General features: G+C 31.4%; 3 protein-coding genes and 1 long non-coding RNA gene across 8 annotated transcripts; 1 reads left to right on the top strand and 3 right to left on the bottom strand.

Annotated features, from left to right (window-relative positions):
- Nucleotides 1-1,095: 1,095 nt before the first annotated feature.
- LOC107905451 (bifunctional nuclease 2) lies at nt 1,096-4,325 on the bottom strand. Of its 4 annotated transcripts, none has more exons than XM_016832106.2 (11): nt 4,008-4,325; nt 3,413-3,718; nt 3,129-3,299; nt 2,990-3,039; nt 2,831-2,887; nt 2,684-2,749; nt 2,507-2,581; nt 1,963-2,081; nt 1,752-1,843; nt 1,462-1,526; nt 1,096-1,333 (listed from the first exon to the last, which is right to left on the bottom strand). In XM_016832106.2, the coding sequence occupies exons 2-10, from the start codon at nt 3,699-3,701 to the stop codon at nt 1,465-1,467; spliced, it is 981 nt and encodes a 326-aa protein (XP_016687595.2). In that variant the 5' UTR covers nt 3,702-3,718; nt 4,008-4,325; the 3' UTR covers nt 1,096-1,333; nt 1,462-1,464. The 4 variants fall into 4 exon arrangements, with proteins under 4 accessions (XP_016687595.2, XP_040949998.1, XP_040949999.1 ...); XM_041094064.1 differs by having other exon boundaries at nt 3,380-3,718; nt 4,008-4,317; XM_041094065.1 differs by having other exon boundaries at nt 3,974-4,311.
- Nucleotides 4,326-6,911: 2,586 nt separating this feature from the next.
- LOC107905454 (transcription factor bHLH110) lies at nt 6,912-10,960 on the bottom strand. Of its 2 annotated transcripts, none has more exons than XM_016832111.2 (7): nt 10,183-10,960; nt 9,169-9,862; nt 8,479-8,613; nt 8,328-8,393; nt 8,047-8,112; nt 7,476-7,535; nt 6,912-7,350 (listed from the first exon to the last, which is right to left on the bottom strand). In XM_016832111.2, exons 1-7 carry the CDS (start codon nt 10,308-10,310, stop codon nt 7,195-7,197), a joined length of 1,305 nt encoding a protein of 434 aa, XP_016687600.2. In that variant the 5' UTR covers nt 10,311-10,960; the 3' UTR covers nt 6,912-7,194. The 2 variants fall into 2 exon arrangements, with proteins under 2 accessions (XP_016687600.2, XP_040949997.1); XM_041094063.1 differs by having other exon boundaries at nt 10,728-10,893.
- Nucleotides 10,961-13,775: 2,815 nt separating this feature from the next.
- On the top strand, nt 13,776-15,103 carry LOC121217786 (uncharacterized). Its single transcript, XR_005913994.1, has 2 exons — nt 13,776-14,081; nt 14,654-15,103. It is a non-coding gene; the product is annotated as an uncharacterized lncRNA (long non-coding RNA).
- Nucleotides 15,104-18,297: 3,194 nt separating this feature from the next.
- LOC107905455 (cyclin-T1-3) lies at nt 18,298-21,764 on the bottom strand. Its single transcript, XM_016832112.2, has 7 exons — nt 21,634-21,764; nt 20,898-21,111; nt 20,626-20,707; nt 20,160-20,294; nt 19,901-20,073; nt 19,629-19,780; nt 18,298-19,227 (listed from the first exon to the last, which is right to left on the bottom strand). Exons 2-7 carry the CDS (start codon nt 21,089-21,091, stop codon nt 18,530-18,532), a joined length of 1,434 nt encoding a protein of 477 aa, XP_016687601.2. The 5' UTR covers nt 21,092-21,111; nt 21,634-21,764; the 3' UTR covers nt 18,298-18,529.
- Nucleotides 21,765-26,523: the final 4,759 nt, after the last annotated feature.

Below are 26,523 nucleotides of genomic sequence, written 5' to 3'. Positions count from 1 at the left end.
AACTTTTATTATTCTCAATAGTTTATATTTTTATAATTTTGAAAAATTAAATTAAATTTTTTTAAAAAAAAGATTAAAATAAAATTTTATTTTTATTAATTTAAAATTTTAAAAATTTTAAAAAGTCTAAACAAAAAAATTCATTTTTAAGTGCTCTAACTAGACCTGCTCGGCCTAAAGACTGCTCTAAAGATAGAAAAATTTGAGTAAAAATATAAACAAAAAAATGGGCTTAGATAAAAAATAAAATCTGTTTAAAAGACGGGTCGAACCTCAAGTAAAGCTTTTTTTGTCCGAGCTTAACCTAGCTTGAATATGTAAAAAAAATTACTTTCTTTTTGCTCACTATTATGTTGTTATTATTTTTTTATACATTTACTTATTAAGTTATTCCTATCTTTGTGTTATTTAAGTATACATATTTTTAATTTATTTTCAATTGTAGAGAAATATTTATTTTAATATTTTTAATATTTTTTATTTATTATATTTTAAAAAATTAGAAAAATTAAAAATAATATAAAAAATTTAATACGATTTAGCTCAAATTTTACATTTTTATTTAAACCAGACTTGAGTAAAATTTTAGGCCTATTTTTTGAACTAAACCCAAAACTAATAAATAGGCCTAAAATTTTATTCAAACCCGACCCAACTCGACTCATGAACACCTCTACTCCTAACTACTAGATTGTATTTTTATTAATATATTTTAATTTTCAATATTTTATAAAGTTTTAATAGTAAAATATACATTATTTATAGTGTATTTTATAAAATTAATTAACTGATCACATATATATATAGTATTTTTAATTTGTATACAACTTGAATATTGAAAGAAAAAAGAATCAATACTTCTAAAAAAAGTTAATTTAATTATCAATTTAAAACTACTAATAATATTATAAAAATTAAATTAAATATAAAGAAAATAAATTCAAATATTCAAAACAGTAAACAAATGGAAAACATTATAAATATTTCTTGTTAGTTCATTAATATTAAACAACTCGGCTTTATTATATCTCTACTTTAAAATTGGATTTAATGGTAGCAGGTGAAACAAGAACCATATATTGTTAAGCGTCATCATAAACCAACGTGCTTTAACATATAATAATAACAATAATAATAATAATTGTCACCAATATTCTAACTATATCTGTACAAAGATTATTTATATACATATATATTCACGGGACTTCCCTATTCCATATAAATTGATATGAATTAATAAAAAAGGATGAGAAACAATTGCTTGCGGCCGGATCGATAGATGTCAGCTTCAACAATAACTGCTATTTACACTTGAAAACTCAAGCATAAACAACTGCAACAAATTATTACAAGTTTTGTTAAATAAAAAAAAAAAAAAAACAGATAGGCAGAGATGATAGAGGAGACACTACCACACAATTAACTAAAGCCCCTTCAAGATTCACATATTATAAACATTACCTGTCACGTGAATTTCCTCAAGTTCCTTGCTGCCCGGAACTTATCAAGTTTGTCTCTCAAATCAGCTGTCAGAGAGCATCAGAATCATGATAAACATATTAATGATAATTAACAACAAAAAAAAAAAGCTGACAAATGAAGAGGAAGGTCCAAGCGATGCTACGATTCTAATTACACTCCAGTCTTCTTTTTAATCATAATTAGATAGATATTCTATTGGACAAAAGACAAATGGCTTAAGCCTATGTTAAACAGCAATGCAATGTCTCAGAAAGACACAGGGAGAGTACCGGCATCCTTGTAACGTTCCTGAGAAATAGCCTCATTTAAGTCGCCGACAATTTTGAACTCCTCTGAATCGAGACAAGGCTGACCACTTGGCCTGGAAAATTAATTAAGGTAAGCCGCATTCAGAGACAAGAATCTCACGCAATTTTTAATGAGTCTAATTCTATCGGTAAAGAAAGCAAATGCAATCTCCAAAGGGATTCCAAGACTAACTGGTCCAGTTCGGCATGTGGTAAAACATCTGAAGCTGTGGACTGTACGGACAGCTTCCCTGATTCAATCACTCGCATTCCATCACTATATGCCAAGTACTTATTCACTTGTATAGGTACCTGCATAGCAGGTCAGGTATGGTTCAAAGGTCATCGTTCCAAAAGGCTTTCACATTCTTATGGAGAGTGTATTCAGTCCAGAAAGTAAACAAAAAAAAAAGGGCACATAATACTTTATGTAAACCATATTTCACATAACAATATCTAGTTAAATGGACAAGAAAACCAAAAGAAAGAAAGGGGAAAAGCAACCTGAGGTCAATGAGAAAGCATATGAATGCTTCTATAATCTGTACAGTGGATACAGCATTCCCGCAATCAGATCGACAACAACACAAAAACCAATTTTCCAAGGTTATACACTACTGTAGAGGGAAAAATCTAACAAGTCCTAGCATACACTTCAAGTATTGTTAATCATGAAACTGGCATAAACATTCGATCCAGTCCAAAAATCATACAAGAGACTAACATATAAAGTTTACCTTGCATCTCACAGCAATGTTGATAGCATCAGAAGGCCGAAGGTCAAAACTAACAGACTCTGTTTCATCACCCACCTGTGACAACACCAAAAATGAGTCAGTGAAGACTACCCCCGAGTTAAAAGTTTCAGTAAGTAAGAGAGCAATCATATGTTCCACGCTTAAGTGCATACGTACCTTTGTTAGGTACAACTGAGCAAAATAGGCCTCATGCACCCTTTTAGTAACTCTGACAAGCTTTACCTGCAGAAGAATGAGGTATTTATCATAATAAAAATAAAATTGGTTGAAATAAGGGAATTCGGACAGGAAAAGAAATCATACCGAGTAGCCCATCTTTTCAATCATGTCCTTAACAACTTGATACATTGTAGGTCTAGGCTGGAGATAATAGCCAAAACATATGTTAGCATCCATATTCAAAACAAAACCGAGTGAGAAATCCAAATAAAACTCAACGCGGAAGTGAAAATGATATCATACAATTTGGACATTGCTCATTGCTGCCATGAGCAACACACTTGGCATCTCCACTGCATTCAAAACCACAATCCATATCAATTATGACTGGGAAGGTAATAAATGGATCCAAAAAAGACTAAGATCATGTAAGATCACATACAAACAATGATTGGGAGAAGAAGACCAGTCCCATCTTCCATCTTCAGAACAATCGCAGGATGCGGTGCATAATCTGGCAGATTTCCAGGTTGCGGATTGTTTTGAATACATCTTAAATGCCTACCATCCCTCATTTTAATTATAAATCCATCAGGTCCGCTCTTCACATGATCTACATGAAACAGTTATGAAATATATAAAAGGCACAAGTTAATTTCGAAATTAAAAGGCAGCAGCAAACATCCAACCAACCAACAATCACTGGCTTAATGAGAACCCATATACCAGCTTCAACCACAGTGGAATTAACATAATCTTCATCCTTCTCATTGAAACTCTCAGCCATGCTTCCACTCCCATCTGAAGATGAACTGAAACTACAGTGCACCATGGTCTTGCAATATCGTATTTTCAGTTTATGAGACTTCATTCCATCAATCACTCTTGTACGTCCCCATATATCACTTCTAAGCAACCTCGCCCAAGGAGAAGGCCTATTCAACATCAGCGTGTCAACCCCAACCTGTTTGCTGTGAACGGAAGGGCAAATCACCGGTCCTTGCAACGAAACCATCTTTCTCCGATCACTACCTACACCCACAATTAAAAAAAAAACTAAATGTCAGATGTCTTATATTCATAACTTGAAGTGTACTGATGAAAAAGCATTCAAATGAAATTTACAGTTCATTTTAGTTTTCTTAGTTAGAGCTCTGAATTTAAAAACTAAAACAATAAAGAAATCCTCTATATTTAAAAAGGATGGATGATCCTACGATTCAAAAATTAGTCATGATAGAATAAAAGCGTAAATTAAAGTGAAATTCGATAGATAAAATTTTACACCTGGAAAGGTTTCCAAAACAGGCAACTATATTACCTATACAAAGATCAAAGAATCAAAAGCCGATCAACGATCAGAACAAAGTTATTGCGAAGCAGGAGAATCTTCGGAAGTTATTGCGAAGCAGGAGAATCTTCGGAAGTTGAAGGGCGGTCCTGATTGATTAGAATGTGGAATATGAATAAGGTTTTCGAAGATCTAAGATCTTCGAAAAGAAAGAAATAGAATGAAAATCGGAGAATGAAAGATGGAAAGAAAAAAGAGTTTATAGAGTAAGCAAATGAGTGGTGGACAAAAATATACATGAGATTTTCTTTTTCTTTTTTCTTTTGGATATTATTAAAACACCGCAACATCCGAAACTCTTTTCCCTTATCTCAAAAAAAAAAAAAAAAAAAAAAACTCTTTTCGCAAATTACGCTTGTATCCCTTCTGTAGTTCTGTTCTGTGTGGTTCGATTTTTTTTTTTTAGTTTTCCTTTTCAATAAAAAAATTATTTGCTTTGATAGTAAATATAAAATAAAATTATTAGCAATTTTACAGTGTTTGTTGATGATAATTATACACAATTTTAAAAATTAAGAAAAGAATATACAATATTATAATTTGAAAAATACTGTTTAAATTTGAATAAAAATATGTCTAATTCTATAAATATAAAAATACGAGAATATATTAAGCTTACTTTGATTTATATTTTCTATACTATGTATAAAAAAACTCTTTAATCCAATATCAAATCAGATAATTTTTTAAAGATGATAATATAAAATAATATTTTAAAACTTATCCTAAAAAATTAAAATTTAAAATAAGTATCCACTTCCCTACAAACTTTCACTAAATAAATAATATTGTATATTTACATTTTTTTTTTGTTTTACAAATAAGTAGAAGGCATGGATTCTTCTTTTGTCGTTAATCTAGTATTCCTGAATTGTATAGATTTGTTTCTAATTATTAAAATTTCATTTGGTAGATATTTTAAACATGTTTGGTGGTATTGTGGTTGATGGAAGGGGAGAAATGAGATTTGGGATAGAACGACAAAAACGGCTGAACCGAGGCCCGAGCCTCAGAGCCACGTTTTTAAGTTGTAACAGATCAACGATGCCAGCGGCCGAAAATTTCAAGATTCTACATGATCGCCACGTGTATACTGATTCTCTCGAACGATGTGGATAAGGCTGTCTAACAAATTCCTGATCTCTTCCTCAAAATATCAAATTCCTTTTTGAAGGGAAGTGGATAAGACGGGAGGGTAAAATCGACATCATCTGCCATTTTTCATTAAAACCGGTACAATATGTTCTTTTTTAATACAATGGATTTTTGAGATTCGAACGCGTGTATATCTTGCTTTAGTATTTTTATTTTTATTTTTATTCATTTTTATTAGAAAAACAAAAATATTAATGTAATCTTATTCAAATTTCAAATATGTCAACAGTCGTTATAACATTAATAATCTAGGACATATAAAAAAATTATTTATCTTTAATTTTATAATATTTTTCAGGAAGAAAAACAGGTTTTAACATAGTTAAAGTTACATTCCCCTAAAGGTAATGCCAATCAAATACTACACAAGTATTAAATTTAGCAATAGTTAAGTAATGAATTTGATGAAATCTGAAATATAGAGCTGTTCTGTCTCTGGTCGGAAAAACGTGGGAAGCATGGAGATTGATATTATCTGTATGATGGGTTATTCTATATAAATCCTAATTACTTGATGGAGGATTGTCTTAAATTGCACCAACGAATATTTATATAAATGGAAGCGGTTGCGGTGGAGGGTTCAATATGTATTTTCTTCCAACTTCATCTGCCTTTGCCCATCTGTTTATTTTTAATAAAAAAAATTGTCTAGATAAAGCAAAGACACACGTGTATGAGATTGATCATTGATATTGTCGAATATGCGCGAAAGAAAATGAAAATGAGTAAACACAATTGATTTTGTTCCATCTACGAAGTTTGCATTTGTTTCTGTTTTTCCAAAGCTAAAATTGGGATTGGGTTCAGATTATGATTTTAATACTTAATTTTAGGCCCATTTCGGGCAAAGTACAATACACTCTACCCCAGCCGCCCAATTAATGAACACCTATTCTTGGGCTTTGGTGGATGAGAAAATAATTTTATTTAACTGAAATTTTTTATTTTTTAAAAATAATTAGCAGCCTTTTTTTTAGATTTTTAAATATTATTGGACACTGGGTAGCTTTTTAGAATAACAAGAGGGAAGTTAACATATGGTTAATGATAAAAACTGCATGAGACATAATAAGTGTTTTTTTTTTTAAATTGCTTTCTCAAATAAATAAAATACATATATAATTTTATTAATATTAACATATAAGTTTGTTTTTTTAAAAAAATAGTTATTTTATTCTCTTCAATTAAGTTGACATGATTTTAATCCGTACTATCAACTCGATCTTTTTCTCTTATAAAAAATAGGATAAAAATTATCAATTGATGGAATTCAAAATTAGTATAATTGAAAACTTAACTATAAATCCTTTTCATCATTCCATTACATTGCTAATTTTCATACCTATAATGTAAAGTGTAAGAAAATTTTTACCATATAGTTTACCGAGTAAGTGGCCTACGAAAGAAACATAGGAAGATTTACTATTATTTTATATCCAATGTTTAAATTACTTATCCTCCCTTTTATATTATATATTTAAATTATTACATTCGTAATAATAATAATTAAGTTAAGATAAAGCCAGTAAAATATTTCCCTTTTCAATATTTTTTTCTTTCTTATAAAATAAAACATTAATTGTTTTTAAATTATTTTTTTAAAGTATTTTAAATGAGTTTTAAGTCTTATAGATTAAAGGAATGTGTGTTAGGAAAACAAACTAATTAAGTATTGAAATTAATTATTGATAAAAACACAATGTGGAGGAAGCTCTTCTAAAGGGTACAAACTATAAATTAAATTTTAAAAAAAGTACAAGAATTAATGTTGTTAATGGATCAAGCTTGGTCCGTCTTGTAAGAGAGTAATTTAAACAAGATGACCAAATTTGTTCCATTGAAACCAATGCTAGCAGCACTTATTATTTCTCCTAACATACGGGATTAGAAACTAATCAGTATTTTTTTTATCATAATATATATGTGTATATATATTTATATATCCCAAGATTTAATATCTCTTCTCGCTTCCAAACCAGCTAGCGGCAGTTGTTTTCTAACTTCATCCGGTGAAGTTGGGGGGCGGCGGCCAAATGCCGCCCCCACCGCTCTCACTAGTCATGTAAGACATGCACGACAATGGAACTAGACATAGACCTCGGCTTCTGAGATCCCGCCTTGCTTCATCTTCTTCGTTTTCGTCCTCCATCGTTGAACCCTAAACATCAGCACAAAATTTTCAAAAGTTACAGTAATTGAAATGATTTGAATACCCATTGTCCCTTAAAATGACGTGACAAAGTTATTGTTTCCATTGGCCACCGTAGATATGTTTTTTCTTACCCCTTGTTTGGATTTGGATGTTTTATTGCGAGATAACTTCATATACGGAACGCTCAGTGTCTGTCGAAAACAAATACGGTAATTATTCAGTATATACACATATTCATACGTAAACTGATCATGTTTACATGGAAAATCCAAACACCAAGATTGATTCTAACGGGATATGACTAAGTCTTTGATTTCTTAAACTCATTCCAAAGAAAGCTCATGTTGAGCTCTCTCTTTCTCTCCAGCTAGCTAGGCTGAGAACTTCTTGGGAAATCAACAATGGCTAATATTTAGTTTTAAATTGGACTCCATACCCATAGAATAAAACGCTATAAAGAACCCTAGCTAGCAGCTAGTTTTGCCTGAATAATTTAGGGTTTACTTCTAGAGAAGGTAACAGGTTGGGGGTTGCAGTAGCCCCCATAAGTGGCAGTTTCCAATGGGTCTCATATTGAGGTGGAAATAATATTTTAAAGATGTGTCAGAGAATAGGAATAGTAAAATGAATATATAACGTAAGAAATCGCAAAATTCAAGGAGAATGTTTGGGAAGTGATATTGATATATATATATATAGTACCTCGACTTGATTTTGAAGGAATTTGATGTATCCAATAGCCTCCATTAGTACGGACGCTGTATCTGTCTGCGGTATCCTCCCCACCACCACCAACGCATGCAATAAAAAAAAGTAACCTCGTCATTTCCATCAATTACCCACTAATTAATTAAATCTAAGACTGATTATTACTAATAAATTAATTAATCTCTCTCATTAATCTTCTGTTTTCCTTTTTCTTTTCTCTATCAGCATAGCAGCTACTGGTGGTTGTTTATTATTGTGTTTCTTTCCTCTTTTACCTTGCCAAAAGGAGCTACCAGTTGTTGAAGAGCTGCAATTCTGTCTCCCAGTTTCTCTTTCCTAACCTGTTTGATGCAAACCCAAACATGATACAAGGTTGTAAAACGTGGAAATCAAGAATCAGGTCTAGTTTAATGTTCCTTAGGGCACCTTAAAGGGAGGGCATGAAGCGGGTGACTCCAAACGAGATTTCTTGGCTGTAGTTGTTGTTGGTGCTGCTGGCTTTGTTTCTGGTAAAATGCTGGGTCTCTTTGCCTCTGTTATTTCAGTGGGGAAGGGTGATGTCTTTCATGGAGTGCAAAGAGTAAAGATCAGTTGAATGATCATAAAAAAGAAGTTTTAAAAAAATAATAATAATAAAGCCATAAAGTTCTGGTAAAGATATATGCATTACAACGATTAAAGCTGAAGGTGCCCATATATGTTTTCTTTTAGTGGGCATAGTTTTGAACAAGATAATATTCTTACTTATGAATAAAGGTTTTCAACTTTCCAATCTTTTCTTGCCTTAGCATCATTTAAGAAAGTGCTCCACTAATTAATCATATTCTACTCATTATTGTGTTATTTAATGGAGTATTAGATAGTATTATTGAGATTCCAACTATACTTTTACATAGGATTATAAGATGCTTAGCACTAGTTGATCTTATATTTGATTTTTGAGTTCAATGCATGAAAGGGTGGGGAGGGAACATAACATGCAGTGTCATACATATATACATATATATAAATCAGAGCCATGACAGTGCAGTGTTAGAAAACAATAATGTTTTGTACTTGAGGTATGGTTTGTGGTAGAAATGAATGCTGCTACAAGAAAGAATAGAGAGCACTTACTTTACTAGGGGTATAAGCTACTGGCCTCTGACTTGACTGTTGCAAATTATGGTGGTAATGAAGACCAAAAGAAGGGCTGATCTCTTTGTATATATCAAGATTATCATGATCTTCCGAAGGGTAGCTAAACCTACTGCTTCTGCTAAACCTTGCTGGGTTTAAGAGATCCAAGGCCTCCATATTCATGTCGAAGGAGCTTGGGATATTGGGGGAAGAAGAAGCTTGGTTCAAACTTGAAATATTTATACTAGGGTAAATCTGGCTGAAACTCCCTCTACTAGGTAAAAAGCTATTCCTAGGGATGGAACAATTCTGGGTAGTCGAGTAAAATTCCGGTCCTGTAGAAAACATTGGGAAACCAGAAGATATTGTCTTGAGCAATAGTTTCTGGCTGAGATCACTCAAATCCCTTTGCTCATTATTTTTCAAGTAGTTTGGAGGAGGCAGGTGGTGAGAATCTATGACGCTGGAGGTACTGTCGCTTAGGATATCAGTAAATTTAGTGATAGATTCTGAAAGCTCGTCCTTTATTTTAGGAAGGTGTAGGCCATGGCAAGAATGGGTAGTGAAGCTCCCTTCGTTGTTAGTCCAGCCTTGGATCATGGAACTGTTTTGAGGTGATACTAACATGTCATTTTTCAGCCTGGAATGTAAGATATCCCCATTATAACTCGGATTGAACTCACTGGAGTTCCTGCCCAAAAAAAAATGGAAGGGAAGCAATTAGTGAGAGAAAGCAGTATCTGATGCACTATACTTGGTGAACCGACAAGTTTTAGGAATCCAAAAACAATGCAACAAAAAGAAAATATTCTCCTGAAAAAACAAACAAATGATAAATAAGTAAAACTTAAAACAACATAATTGTGATTGATGCACATCAAATCAGAAAAAAAAAAAGGGCGATAGATTCCGGAGTTAAAGTAAATTCATAATGGCCTGTGAAGTATGAAGAGACAAACATATTTGTAGAAAGCTTAACCAGAGAGAGAGAAAGAGAAAGGTTTAACTTACAAAGCAGTAGTTGGGGTCCAAGAATGGGTGCTTGAAACTCCATAACAAGGTGAGATAGGTAAAGAAGAAGAAGACCCAAGAAGCTGGTCTTGAAGGTGGTGTTGGTGATGGGCATTTTCAGGCTCCATGATGATAATTTAAAAGAGAGCCAAAAGAAGAAAAGGGGCTTGAAAATCCCAAGGTTGAGTAATTAAAATTTTAGTTACTACACAGCTAGTTTCCAGGAATCTCTCACGCTAATCAAAGAAAACAGTTTCAGGTGACACCCACATATACACACCACCTCCTTTGCTTTTATCTAAGCAACTTTTCTCAGTTTTTTTTTTTTCCTCTTTACTATTTCAAGTTTCCATCTTTAAAAGAAACAAAGAAAGAGAGAGAGAGGAGCTTCAACAATCCCCCACCCTCTATCTTGACTTTAATTATTTATTCTTCTTTTCATCCAAACTTTTTTTGCAGCTATCCCTCAAAACAAGATTTTGCTTAAAAGAAACTCACTCCCCCACTTTTATTTATATATATAAATAAAGCTTTATTGCACTCACTGCAATTACAGGCAGATGATTAATACTTCCTCAAAGCCATGATTAAGATCCCTGCCTTCAATCCCAAGACTTTCAGCAAAGGTCTGAGGAGAGAAATGATAACACCATGCTCTCTTAGCTGCCTCTCATCTCCACATGTTCAAAGCCCCTTTATATATATCTATTGCTTCTATTGTTATCTTCTATTTATAAATTCAGCATTAATACAGTGTCCCAAAATATTGTAATTTTCTACAAACATTTCCACTGGAATTTATCATATATCCTTTTAAATTCTTTCATCGATGACATGATTGGGACACCTTAACTTAAATTTCTTTTTTTTTTTTGTGTGTGTCTCTTTGTATTGTGATTGGTCATCTCAAAAAGTACTTAACTTGCCCCCGAAAATATTACTACTTCGTACAGTCACATTTAAAAAGAGAAAAAAAAAATCTTTATATATAAGTTTTGTCTGAACTTAATAATATATTTTATTTTATCGTTAGAATATAAACTATATACATGATATGTCGGCTGTAATATTTTTTAAAAAATTCTTTTGTTTAGAATTTTAGACATGAAATTATGTTTTAGAAGTTTGGCCTACCCGATGCTGGTGGGATTGCACCTTTTTTCACTGCCATTAATGGGGTTTTGTGTGGTTGAATGAGGTCTTGTTCAGATAGAGATGTCGTCCTTTGTGATACAGAGATGATCAGATCAGACTATATTTATAGCTATGATTTTAGTGAAGACTAACCAGACTCACTGGGAATTTCCCAAGTGTGAGGGGCCTCCCCCTCCCCCTTTCCACAATTGAGATATCGATGCAGTAAACTATTATATATTTTATATATCTGTGTAAAATAAAGATAAGAAAATTTTAATATACAATATGCATCAAATATAGAAATGGTAATAGAATGGAACAGAAACGGATCCTTATTAGATTCATTATCGCTCCGCATATTCTGCTTCGCCATCCACCTTACTCCACTTCATTATAATTGTATAATTTTAAAAATTTCAACTGCCTTTATAGATATTGAATGTAATTAACGATCCTCACCTCACTCTGCTTCACTCCAATTTAAATTTTTAATTTTTTTAAAATTAAATATATATTTAAATATAATTCTTCAAAAAAAATATTTTGTTTTTAATACTTTACCTTTTCAATAAATTTATATATATACAAAGGATAAAATAGTAATCTCATATAGCAGGTGAGACAAATAATTATCATAATAATTTAAAAAAAATTGTATTCTATCTCACATCTACTTATATTTGAAGCAAATTAATTCGAAATGAAATATTAAATATTAAGTCGGAGAGGTATTAAAAGATAAAATTCTATTATGATAATTTATGTAAAGATTGAAAAAGGAATATTTATGGGCAATCCCCTTCCGTTCCTTTATAATGCCACTGTCCTGCCGTTTTCATTCATTTCTTCTCTTCTTCCAATTCTGACCCTCTCCAGTCTCCCCCCACTATAGTTTTCATTTTTTTTTCTTTCTTCTATTTGAATTAAACTACCGATATTTAAAATTCAATTTTGTTGCCTAATTTACCAAAAAAATTGAAATCATAAAATTCTTTTAGTCTGGTGTATTTTTATATTTAAAATATTGATTTGATTCAGTTTTACATCTATGTATTACATACTCAATAATTATACTCATCCGATATAAAAATAAATTGATATTTTTATATCTTTAAAGTGTGCGAATGAACCATAATCAAGTTACACGTAAATATTTATGTAATAAATAAAAATTTATATTTTAATATTTATGATGATAAACTGGAAGGGAGGCAAAAGAATAGGAATGTAATAGGTGTGTCATCTTCATGAAGCAATAATATGTTGCAAAATAAAACTTATTGATTTACTATATGAATGATCTAAATTCGAAATATCATAAAATAAAATAAAATAAATTTATCATCTGACATGTTTCTTTGAAACTCAACAAATAATTGATATAATGCTAGATGATTTGTGTTGTTGGATAAGCCAAGATTATTGTGAGGTGTGGTACAAAAATTTAGAGCTCATATACAAACATATAATTACTTATAATAACCATTCTCTCAACATCATTAATTCAAATTCAATAATCAAATTTATGATCACTTCCTCCCTACAATTATATATAAAGGTTTTAATTTAATTTGTGTCACAAATTAATTGACTATTTTTAACAAACAACACATATTCTTATAATGGTTAGGCCAAGCTCAAACACATAGCTCTACATAAGTCATCCCAAGAGATCTTTGTTCGAAATAGGAAATTTGATCCTAGAGTCATCGGCAACATTACTATGGGCATGAACTTAACCTTTCGGCATAACCATGCCCCTACTACCAAGTCCGATGATCTACTTGCCACCATGACCCATACATGGCAACCATCCCTGCCCCTATGGGGGGTAAGGGACTCACCACTCGGTGTGGGGGGTCGTTGAGGGGCAACAGACCACTACCCCCTAAAGAGCTTACAAGCTTTTATAAAACTGCTACTAATAGATATTAAATTGTCTGAAACAAGACAATTTATTAGCACCCTCCTTCGTGCCCCTTAGTGGCTTAGGCAAGGTCTTGTGGTGACCGAGGCTCCCATACAACTAAAGCATCAAAGTGTCGATGATATCCAATGTTCCCACACCACCAAGGGCTTATGTTGTTGATGATATTCAAGGTTTCCGCACAGTCAAAACTGTTAGCATACATAATTACTTTTTAAATATAAGTTAAAAGGATTGATATAATTATGAACATGTTTAACGACAAAAATTAATATGAAATATTTTTTTATATTTGTTAATTTTTTAATATAGTAAGAAAACAAAATCTGTTACTTTCTATATATATATACGACTTTAGTTAATAAATATTTTTTAAAATGATAATATAAAAATATCAATGATTATATTTAATATATTAATTAAATTTATTTAAAAATACTTATAAAGTACTCATTCCTTAATAAAGCTCATATGTATAAAGAACAAGATAGATTAAGTTGTCATTCCCTGAGAGAGCGATATTTGAAGAGTCCCCACAATATTTCACATCACTCCAAAAGTTGATGGGAGTGAGAGAGAAAGACTCTGAGTCCCTCTGTGTGAGACTCAGGCACACAGTATGGGCATCATGCATTGCCCAATGCCTTTGCCTTTGCCAATGCCTCACTTTTTTTCTTTCCTCCCCTTGTTGAGTTGTTTATAAATCTTTGTTTCTCTGTCGATACTTACTTTTTGTTCAAATCCCTCTCTCCCCTCCTCTTTTTTTTAATCCTTTTCCCCCCATCATCTTCTCCATCAAAGCTTTTCATCTTTATTGAAAAAGAAAAAAAAGATGGTATTTTTCTTTCCCTTTCCTTTGCTTGTGAGTTGTAAACTTTTCCATATTTCCCAATTTCATTATCTTCCAAGTTTCATTTCACAAAAGCTGCTTCTGCATCAGATTTCACTTCCAATATCCTATGCATCTATTTCAAAACATAATTTCTTAATTACCCTCAATAAATTATGAACTACTTTGAGTTATATATACATATTTTAGCTTATGGCTAGTTTTAATATATATATATATAAGTCTATCAATCATTTTAATTTTAATCATTGAAAGGATAAATGTATCTTTTCCTTTTGTAAAAATATATTACCCCTTCAATATTTTCAAATTAAATTTTTGCTTTAGCGACCGCAGTGTTTTGGTTGTTGGGTGCGGTCTCTTTAACTATTTTTTTATAGTTTTATTTTGTTTTTAATTTCAATCTATATTATTTTGATTTTGTCTATAATTTTACGGTTATCAATATTTTTTATGATTTTTATTTTATCTAGTCTATTTTTTTACTTTTAATTTTTAGTTGGGTTCTAACATATATGTGAGATTTGCCAATATAATGATACTTTCAAATTTATTAGGAACCGTTTTCGAAGGGCATTATCATGATAGATTATAATGATGGTGATAGATTTGAGATGATGAGGACAAGTCATCTGAGACCTGATCATTTGTGCATCACTAACGTACATAGTGGATCTTTTGAGGCTTTTGACAGCCTTTTTTTTTGTTGATCGGTGTACGTCATTAGATTGATTTGATGATGACAAGGTTGGGATGTAAATTTCAGCTATTTGATTAAGTTGATGCGTTTCTGAATTATTCTAGTGTTGCGGTTACTGTTAATTTGTCATTCCCTTTATTTTTAAGATTATTATACAAAAATAACGTTTGTGCATTAGTTTATAGTGATTAATTTCTCGTTTGTACGTCATGTTTTTATATTATTATTGTTCACCGTCATTTCTTTAAACAAAATGATTGAGAGAATAAAAAGATGAAATATTATATATAGAAATCTTTCCCATAAACGGAGAACAAAACACAACTCCAAAAGAAGAAACAAAGATGAAAAAAAAAGTGATAAACTATTCAACTACCCCCCCCCCCCTCCTCCTCTAAACCCTTTTAACAAAGTGATTCAAAAGGGTTCCAACTTACAATAATTAAGTAAACAGATTCATGGGGATTTTTATTTTCTTTCTTTTTGTGTGTAAGTGATGATTCGTGCATGTTAGAGTTACCTTCACGATACTAAATGATAGAAGCATGAATGGAGTGGTGTCGGTAGCTAATGGTTAGCAATTTGAAATTGAAAAACAATAATACTATTTATGTGATTTAACATAAAAGATCAGATATGGTATATGACTTCAGCTACCCCTCTCCCACTTCTCAATCTCTTCAAACTTGGTTTAGACTAAGCATATAAAATAGTGGTCAATATTTAAAAAAGCAGATGGCTTTGATACCCACATATTGGTGATCTTTTGTGGGTGCATTATTTGTAAAAAAATTTAAGATTCAAATACTTTTTTATTATAATTTCTTTACATATAAAACAACTTAATTGGGCCCTTTTGGCTATGATTAATCGCTTTTTAGGGGTCCATTAGGGGGAAAAAAAGCAAGAGCCCTATGTTGGCTTTTATGGGCGTAGGCAGTCAACCGGCCGAGGGTCAAACATCCACTTCCCACAAACATATATATGTAATGTAAAATTATCCAAACTTTTAGACAACATTGGCTTAATTGATGGAAATATTAATTCTGATGCCATGATAGTGAATATAAGCATTTTTAAATGATACAACATGCCTTTTTTTTCCTTCTTTTTTAATCCGTGGAGCGATTTGAAAATTATTGGATTATTCAGTCTCCAAAGTTTATATTTAAAAAGAAAAAAAAACTTAAAAAGGTCAATTTAGAAAATACTGTCAAGATTATCAATTTATTGTCTTAATTTTATGTAATACCATTATCTTGTCCCAACTTATGTGAACTAATTCCAATGAAGATTGTTTGGTGTCTCTTGACATATAGCTAACATCATTCTAAATGATTCTTTATTAGTATAGAAGTATTTGTTTTACTTGATATATAATCTACCATCATACCAAATGATTTTTATTTTGTTATGATGATGGATGGATGGATGATAGTTTGATTCAATAATTGTAAGATCTGAATTATTTTTAATGACTTATGTTTATGGTTATGATGATAATGTTGATGTATGATAATTTGATAACCCAATAATTGTATGATATGAATCAAATCCAGTATGTAAATCTGTAATACAAAAGTTAATTTCCAAAAATAAAAACTAAAATACCTTGCATACTATATGGTAGTACGTTAATTCTGAACAATTATTACATATTTTATGCAACCTTTTTTTTCCTTCCCTTTTCCCATTTCAATTGTTTAATCTCATTTGTTGCTTATGCTTTTTCGCTGTGTATATTTATACATACTGCAACTTTTTTTTTTTAGTCAAAAAAATAATAATCAGAAAGCCCTTAAAAGGGGGTTTAAAGTTTTTGTAAGATTTAAAGGTATGTCATAAGAAGAAGACAAAGCCATTGTCATAGCAGAATATATGCTTTCTATCACCCCCCCCCACCCACTTAGCCTCATGTATATGTTTATATGTATATATATTTCCTTATTCTGTGTTGATCCCTTTATTTCCCTATGGTTATTTAGAATGATTTTTATATGTAGCTTTGGTATCTTCCAACAATAATGGTGGAGATTATCCACTTCTTTGTTAAAATATTGATGCCAGTCAGCCCAATGATTCAAACACTTTAGCTTTGTGCATATTTTCAGTTTCCATCTAAGAACAGACCACTTTGATCAAAGTTTTATCCTTTGATTTTTCCAATATGAAATCTTGATGGATCATGTTCTCTATTTTTTTCTTTAAGGGAAAAAGGGGTATGCCTAAAATAATCTAGAAAAAGAAAATAAAAAAGAAAAGAGCTTTGTTTCAAGGATCACAAATACATGGAACATATAAGACAGTTTTGACCAGATTCTTTTTCTTTCTACAGATTTTTCTTTCCAGGGTAAAATTAAAAGGCCAGATAATGGGAGATGTTGATGAACTGGTTGAAAGAAAGAAAGCAAAAACATAACCCACATGGCTGATGCCCGGGGCTTTGGAGGAAGCATTTGGTGGGTTAAGAGCTTTATGTGCTTGCTTTTCACGGCAATGGAGGGTTCCACTACCTTCATCTTCATCCCCACACTTGGAAAGTTAAGTGCTTAAATGTTTCTCTGCTTCTTCCTTCTGACCAGATCAAATTTGAACCAAGTTTTCAAGCTTATACAATTATAAAAATCATCTATATATAATGCAACATATAGTCATACTGATCCGATTCATCATTTTTCTTAAAGCTTTCATGTGTAACATTACTAAAATATGAATTTCAAAACTAAAAAAAATGAAATCTAATTATACTCACGTCGAATACATTCGACATATTCGAAACTCGTCTAGTTGAGAAGACAAAAGATAAATGACGCAAAAGACCAGTAACAAAAGAAAAGACCATGAGAGAGAGGAAGTCGTAGAAAAACAATCACAAAAGAAAAGACCATGAGAGAGAGGAAGTCGTAGAAAAACAATCTTTTCTGGTCATTATACTTGAAAAAGCAAGGTTTATCCTTCTTTACAAATGACTTGTATTAAACGTAAATCAGTTCTTTCTTCTTCTTTTTCATTTTTGTTCGTCTTTTAACGAAACGATCATCTTGAAATAAAAAGCAATCCAATCAACCCAAATCATTACATTTTCCGTATATTTACATGTGTATGCATGTACGTCCACAAAAATAATGGGATCTTTTCAGATGAAGTTGAAATTATGCCAAAAAGCAGAAGGCATAAATTTAGTTCTTTCTTGCTCCTTGGTACCAACTGTCAAGTACGTAATCAATGAAGGGTAGTTGAGATTATTAGCCAAAGAATGACTTCATGTTTTGATACACTTATTTTGGTGTTTAAGGTGAAAAAAAAAAAAGAAGCAACAGGAAAGAAGTAATACATACATCGGGGCCTTACCTAGGTCAGCCTTTTTGCACTATTAGTTTCTTAGTATATTTCATCAATTAGTTGCTAAAAGTGAATAACAATGAATCTGTTTTAATAAATGGTAGGTCAACTATATATTTACAATTCAACAGAAAAGAATGGATGTGATTCTTGCATGAATGATCCAAAATACAAATAAAATATCTCTCGAAAAAAAATGTTACAATTATTCTACACTTGTATACAGTCTACAACAAGGCAATAATTATAGTTGTTCTAAGAGAGAAATAGAATTCAGTCTTTCTTGAAATGCCATAAATGAGACCATGGAAGGGTCGCTTTGATGCATTAAGTAGAAAGAAGATATGTGATTAGAGGGTATCAACGAACTACTTCTCCCAACTTCAAAACCTCAGTGCACCCTCCCTCGCTTCCGGGAAGTGGCAGATTCCAGTTCTATTCCCATCTCCAGTTCTCTCTCTATCCAGGCTTCACTGTCTACCTCGTCATCTCTAACTTTCGTTCGCTTCAAATTTGCAGCCCTATCGCATCTCCTCCTCTTAAAGATCTCTCGAATCCGGTCGGCGTCGCTCTTACTGAAAGTATTACAAATTGATACAATCTTAATACTTGGGTTTAGATGATGAGATTCCTCTGTTCTTAGCTCACAATCGCCTTCAGCATTGTCGACAACAGTACTTGCACCACTATCACTGGTTTGACTTGGTAAACTTTCTTTTGCACTTGCTTGCTTGTTGTCACAGGCAACGGATGAAACAATATTCAAACTTTGGTTCTGGTCAGATTCCTCTGTTCTTGGCTGACCCGTACCACTGCCATCCTCAACACCACCACTTGCGCCATCATCACTTGTTCGATGTGGGAAAACTTCTTTCACACAATCTTGGCTGGCACAATTGTCCATTGATTTGCTAACTTTACTACTCTCAGCTCCAGCACCAGACTGAGTACCAACTGATGCACTCAAGGTGCATGATTGCGTCATTGCGTTCCCAGCTAAAGAAGCAGATAGACTGGCCCTCTCATGTCTTGACGATAAAGCTCGTCTTTTGTCTTGCTCTAACAACCTGACCATCTGCTGAGTGACCTCTGAAAATTTTGGGGGTAGAGCTTATTTTTAGCCACAATAATTATGCACACATCAAGGCAATGGAAGATAACCGTCCCAAATATATATATTTAGGTAAAAAGAAAAAGAGGGTTATGAACAACCATGCATTTAATGTTCGAGAAACGTTCCAATAAGCTTCCGTCATTTATATTTATTATATAAGAGGGAAAAAACAGGGTAAGGTTAATGAGGGTGATTTGAAAAAGAAAGTTCCGCCATGAACAATGTGTACCACTTTTAAATATTGTAGGGAGTATATAAGAACCACAGCCAGGCTTTTAATTATCAACTATAGTTCCTGTTCATTAAAAATATAATGACCATGAGTAAGAATTAAAGCTGATACATGTAAAGATAGAAAGATATATGTAGTACAAACCTTGTAACTGTTTAGGTGAAATATCAAATTCCAACCACCATACTTTTCCCTTCTCCATTGGAAGCTTAACTTTTTGAAATTTAGCAGCAAGACACATGGAACCAGCTGCAATGTAATGGGGTTTGTATTGCAAGCACAAGGTTGTACGAAGCCTGCTAGTTCAATTCATGTTAGGTTAATATCATAAAGACATAAGGAAATGATCCAAAATAATTCAACATAGCATAAAGATAAGTAGATTGCTTAAAATGAACTAGCTGGCAAGTTCTCACCAATCATTCACAAAATTCCATGCCACTTTTAAGAGGTTCGGAAAAATTTCCAATCTCTTCACAGCTGCAACAAGGGACTTGTAAGGGAGTTCGATATCAAGATCGAAAGAAATCGTTGCCAACAAAAGCCTCTCCCCAGTCAAGATCAATTCCTTCTGCTTATCATAAACTTCCTGCATGCCAAAAGTGGTAAAAACATTAGGCAAGCAAGATATTGAGAAGGCACGTAGTTCAGCTGAGGTGAGGGAATCGACATTACTCTTTGTCTGATTCTTCCTGGAGCAGAAGGATCCCGTTTATAGATAATTTCATAGCCCACAACAATAACATCCCGCAGCAAGCGTGGTGTTTCCTCTATTTTGCATGCAAGAAATGTGCTTACAGTTGCAATGGTCTGCAGAATTCACCAATATGTTCAGAAAAGAGAAAACCAAGCCAGCTAGGTTTGAACAATTTAATATACACTTTCTCTTTGAATGAAAACTACTAAATATCCAAAAATAAGAAATAGCATGTGATGATATTATGTGTATAATCCTTCATTTCTTATATGAATTCAGTGATTTCTGCTTCCAAAGAATGCAGATAACTGGTCTCGTGAAAAGTACAAAATCATTGCATCTTTTCCCTATTAGCGCTCATGTCCATTAATACATGGTTCCATATTTAGAATGAGAAAGATGCAAGTACGCATTAAAACAGTGGAATACAATTAAAGCATCTACCTGCCAATCATTCTTTGCATGGGATTGGCGCATGTAAAATCGGTGACACAGCATCATTGCACATGCTATTGCTACTTGAGGCCTGCAAGTAAATTTTTCAATCACCAATTAAAAAAATGTTACACGTAACGAAAGCTAATGCTTCAAAAGCAATATGCAAAACAACTTGAGAACTACAAAACTAAGGACCTAATTGGTGATATATTGGAAAGCAATTAGCATCTCATCAAGTTAGTAAAGAACTTCAAAATAGGCACAGCCCCTGCACTTACACTTTAAGCTTCATTCCAAGCTCTTGAAGAAAAGAACAATACGACTTACGCAACTGCTCCTCTCTTCCAAGGTCGATTCCGTCCTTCCTAGATGGAGAATGGTTCTCAATTTCTTCTCGGCTGAAGTACCACTTGCGCATAGATGAATGCGGCTGCTCTGGTAAACACATGCTAGCTGCACAAGTTGAATCCATGTGCGGCAGTTTTGCCGTAACTACAATAAAAGTTAAACAAGCAGCTGAATACAAACAATGATCTTATCATAAATTTTACCTCTCTGTTAAACCAAGAGAACCCAAGTAAAATTAAAACAGCATATTATGATAGCAAATAATACATCAATAGAGTTACCATAATTAAAAAACAAAAAATTTCTCTGATTCTTAAAAGGGTTCTTTTGACTAAAAGAGAAGGTTTTAGTTCTAAAGAGAAATCAAACAATTCCTTCAAGGAAATTAAAGTCTAAACCTGAATTATCCTAGCATTTAATGAATTGTAGCTAAAATTGGGGGGGGGGGAAGAATAATGAACAAATCTAATTCAAATTCTCGGCCGGAGAAGGAACTTTCTAAATTGAGTTAAAACAACAAGAATTTAAACGTTTGTTACCTAATTCACGACAAACATAATTAAAAATTGACGCAAAACACAGAAAAATATATATACCAATAAGCAATAAAAGCAATCTGGGAAAAACGAAAAATAGAAAGGGGGAAAACCCCAAAAGAGAAATCACCTGAGGAAAATTGAAAAGAAAAATAAATAAAGAATTTTGGTAGTAAAACCCTAATTTTCCGTTGCCTTTGAATTGGGTTTCCAGGCAAAATAATTTGAGCAGAGTTGACTCTGGTTTTTAAGTCTTTTTCCTTTAATTTCTTTAATACTAAAAGCGTAGCTTGGCAGCTAAGCATGCGCGTGAAGTGTGTTCTGCAAGCGCGTGCATTCGTACCTAAGTTGGAATCTAATCCAGGATTCTGATTCTAAATTCTACTCGCCTAAGCCTATTGCGTGCATCCCATCAAACTTCAAATTCTTCAATATATCTTATTAATAAAATTAGTTTTTTAATTATTAAGTTAACAATTAATAATCAGGGAGTAGTTAGCTGGGTGATCCATATTTTTTAGTTGATTTTTCTCTACTCTTAAAATATTATGACAAGAAGAAGCTGATTACGAAAAGTAAAAAAAAAAACAAGCTACCACCATTCTGGATGAAAGAGTAGATCATAGGAGAATTGGAGTGTGTATCCAGTTGGATAGACAAGTCTGGTAGAAGATCATTTAGTTACCCATACGTTTTCAAAATCTAATCCAAAAAATATTATAATCTTTAAGAATGAAAAAAGAGAAAATCGAAATTCATCGAACTCATTTCATTTGAATCGTAATAAAAAGTGGCTCAAGTCGAATAATAAATGAAAAGAATATGCTCTAAAACTCATCATTCCGTTGGGGTAGGAGATCGATGAACTTTGATGATTTTTTATTAGATTTTGTTAAAAGTGATTGCATTAAAATAAATTCGTGAAATAAATTACTTATTTTCAGGGAGAGCTTCGAGGTTAAAAACTGATACTTCTTTTTTTTGTAAAGTCAAATAAGTGAATCCTCCAAAAAGTTACATACTTTTTCGTATTCTACGTATTCAATTTTAAATACTAGTTTTTCAAATGGCTATTTGAATGTATTGCTAGGCATTTATATCACTATTCTTTTGAAAATCATGAGTGAGGAAAAAGTTTGGGGAAACATATTTTGATCTCTTTAAGAGTTTCAATAATAATCATAATAAACTTTAATCATGATCCTTCTATAAAAAAAATGGTATTTTGGATCATTTTATAATCTTCTTTCAACTACTATTGACTAAGTTAAATTTACAACATATGTTCAATTATTTCAATTCATATAAATGAATAATTTCTTGAGAATTTCAATATGTTTCTAGCATTCTAAATCCTTCTAGGATTTTAATATAAACTTTACTATATAGTGATTTATAAAGGTTGTAACAACCATCATTGGGCGCAAGTTAAATCTTTTATGAAATATCAAAATAATATGTCTAAAGGTTATTGCATCCACGTTATTATATCTTTTCATAATCAATATCAGTACTTAGCGAAAAACTTCATATTTTTATTCTGTTTTTACAAAACTACTTAATTTGCACCCTCACTGACTTTATACCTTTAGATATTTGGACTACTGGTCCAAAAATTTTACAAATTTAGTTGTACTTGAGATGCGTCTTTCTATTTTGATCAATTTATTTCATATATATTTCTCAATAGATTTATTCAAGATCTTCCTTTTATTTCATTATTTCAATAATAATATTACATACAAAATCATTGTCGACCACTTTTATTAATTGGTTCCACATTTTCTCAAATTGACATAACTTATTGAGATCTCTTATTTTCATTATTTTAAAATTCTGTTTCAAGTACCTAAATCACTTCTAAAGTTTTACTTATTAGTTATGTCTTGGGTCTCTTCTGAAGCACCCGCCTCTATTATATGACTATCTAGAAGAATTTTCATATTTGGAACTGATCAATCTATTATTTTTTAGGTAGATGATTATTATTGTTATTAAATTTTAATAGGATTATTATTAAAAATAATTTAATAAAAATAATGTTTTTAATATAATTATTTTTATATTAAATTATATTAAAATTTTTAAAATACTTTATTTTAAATTATACTTTGAAATTAAATATTTTATATTAAATTATATTAAAATATTTCAAATATTTTATTTTTATATTTACTAAGTCCAAGTTTTAAAGGACTAATTTGAAAATTAATTTTTTTTTGTTATTCAATATTGCATGAAATAGTCATTCTTTGGTGATACTAAAGAATAGCTATTACAGAAAGATAAATAATAGGAAAATAATAGTCATTTTATTAAATAAATATTACGTTTAACTAAATAAATAAATAAATTACTATTCAATAAATAAAGGTGGAATGCTATTTCATTCTCCTAACCAAACATTGTGTTAGTATTATACTCTTGCTTTGTTTGTCCAAAAAAACACCCTGTGTTTGGCTTCCAGTTTAATTAGTTGATTGAATACGTTTCCTATTGTCGATAGTGAAGGCATCATAAACGTATTGTAATATCCTGTAAATCAAAAATTTTAACTGCCACTATGTTGTTTAAAGGCAATATTCCAAGTGTATAACTTCAAGAAAGAATTCATAATCAATAATCAACATTTACATCCATATAATAATTAATTAAAAATTCTATAACATATATATGTTTAGAAATTAAGTATTTAAAATATAGAGTTGTGTTTGAAAATAATATATAATAAATATAAAAATGTATAATAAAACTTTGATTAAGTGATAAATTTAAGGTTTTACTAATGTAATTGGTACGGATTCGAATTTCACTATATGCATATTTTGATTATTATTTAAATTAAAAGATTAAAATACCCTTAAAAACTATAATTTATTTTAATTACGGAACAACATTTACATAATTTTTCTAATTAATTGGTGCCCAATTAACTCTTGAGTTTAACTTAGTCAGAGTCTTAAATAATTGAATCGATAAAACATTAAATTAAATCAAACAAGCAACTAATAAATAAAGTTGATCATAGGTTGGGCTAGTGCAAAAAATTAGAACCGATTTCTAGGCATTTTTAGAAGGGATCTAGGTATTTCTGGGTCAATATGGCTTTATATCGATCGAAGATTTATCTCTTATATTCGCAATGCACTTTGAATCACTTGATTTTGAGTTTGGAAACTCAAGTTATGACGTTTTAGTAAAAGACTGCACGAGCAGAATTTTTGAATAGGATTATTACTGAAATTATGAGTTTCAGACTTTTAATTCAAATTTAAATCATATTAGGTTCGATTTTTAAGCTTAATTTTTATTATATATGAATTTAATGCTATATTTATTAAGTTATATTATATTATTATTTATTTATTCCAAATTTTGAATAATTTTTAAATATTTTAGATTATTTAAGAGTTTTATGTTAAAAGGGATTTTGGATTATCTAGTTTTCAAGGCTCCTTGAGAGTTTTACTAGCCACTTTCCATCTTTTCTGTCTATTTCTTTATTTTATCTTATTAATTGTTCAAATCTTTCATTTATTTATTTGTTGTTTTTTTTTTCATCTTCATTATTCATTTTAATTGCTGTGTTTTTTTTAAATTTATAAATCTATTTGAATTTGTTTGTAATTTAGATTGTGTCAAACTCTAAGTTTTCCTTTATTGTCTAGAGCCCTAAACTAAATTTGCGAATTGGAGAAACTTACAATCTTGTTCCGCACACGCATTCTTATTGGCATTCGATTCGTTTTAAGAAAAAATTCGAATTAGAAATGGGAAAAAATGAGAATCCAGTTCCAAATTATATGCTATGTTCATCGGGAGGTTTTCTATAAATAGGGACACTTCTACAAGTTAGTTGGAGTTTTTCTTTTATGCAGGTATTATACAGTGTTATAAATGATACGTGTAAATGAGAATACATTTAACTTTCTGGTTCACATAGTTTGAGTTGGTGCGTAAATTTTAAGATTTCAACTAATTTTGATTCCCATGTTGTTCTACTTAGTGCTATATACCGTGTGTCAGCCACCAGCAAGGTGCTCAGAGCATCCAAATTGAAAGCACCAGCTTAAAAGCAAAAGAGACTCAAACCTACCCCAGCATGCCCAAACAGAACTTCCATTTATCTGCTATCTCATTGCTAATGATTTCAACAATGAAGCCAACAGGTTAAACGAAAATTTGATTCAAGCAAAGAAAGAAAGAAAATATATTATATTAAAACCCAATTAACTTATTCCATTGAGAAAATGTAACCTAAAAGAGCAGCAAGAAATACCTATTTGCATAGGTTGACGCTCTCATCTCATCTGATTTAAAATGCTTTGGGAGAACTCAGCACATACATTCAGAATCACTGATTTGTATCTGCAAATGCAGGATGCGCATCAACTATCCACAACTTTTACCTGGCCAAAACAAATATCTCCGATCTCTCTCTCTCTCTCTCTTTGCGATTTTCGAGGAAATTGTAAAATTAAAATGGAATTTGGCGATTTTCTTTTTAACTCTTCTTATCCGTGTGTTGTTGTTTGAAGGAGAGAGGATAAAACATTAAACAACTGTGTGATCACCTAAAAGGCAGAGATTGATGGGATATTGTTATAATTTTTTTTTCTTCTTTCAGATTTGACAAATCAAGAATTAACTTTCAGTCCGATTCATCAATAACTATTGAAAATGCTTATTATTAAGTCAAATTGAGTTTATAATATTTGAATTTTTTTAGAAAAAACCTTTTCTCGTGTTTAATTTTATATAAATGTAAAAATACATATTTTAAAAAATATATAAAAAATTGCATACTCGTAGACTTAACTTTCGAAGGACTCATCCGTTATTTCCGCGCCATGGTCGTCCCGAATAGGCGAATATTCTTGGTTTATCCACAAAAAGCGTCTAGTCAAAATATTTAGAAAAATAATTAAACGTCGTTTGACGTCCGCTTCAACCGGGGATTCGAAACGACGCCGTAACCTATGTATACTCTAATAAAAAGATCGTCCGCTTTGCTACTGAT

Source organism: Gossypium hirsutum, chromosome D05 (assembly GCF_007990345.1).
Source record: "Gossypium hirsutum isolate 1008001.06 chromosome D05, Gossypium_hirsutum_v2.1, whole genome shotgun sequence".
Classification (NCBI taxonomy): domain Eukaryota; kingdom Viridiplantae; phylum Streptophyta; class Magnoliopsida; order Malvales; family Malvaceae; genus Gossypium; species Gossypium hirsutum.
Note: the sequence above shows the minus strand (reverse complement) of the source record. Positions and strands in the feature narration are given on the sequence as shown.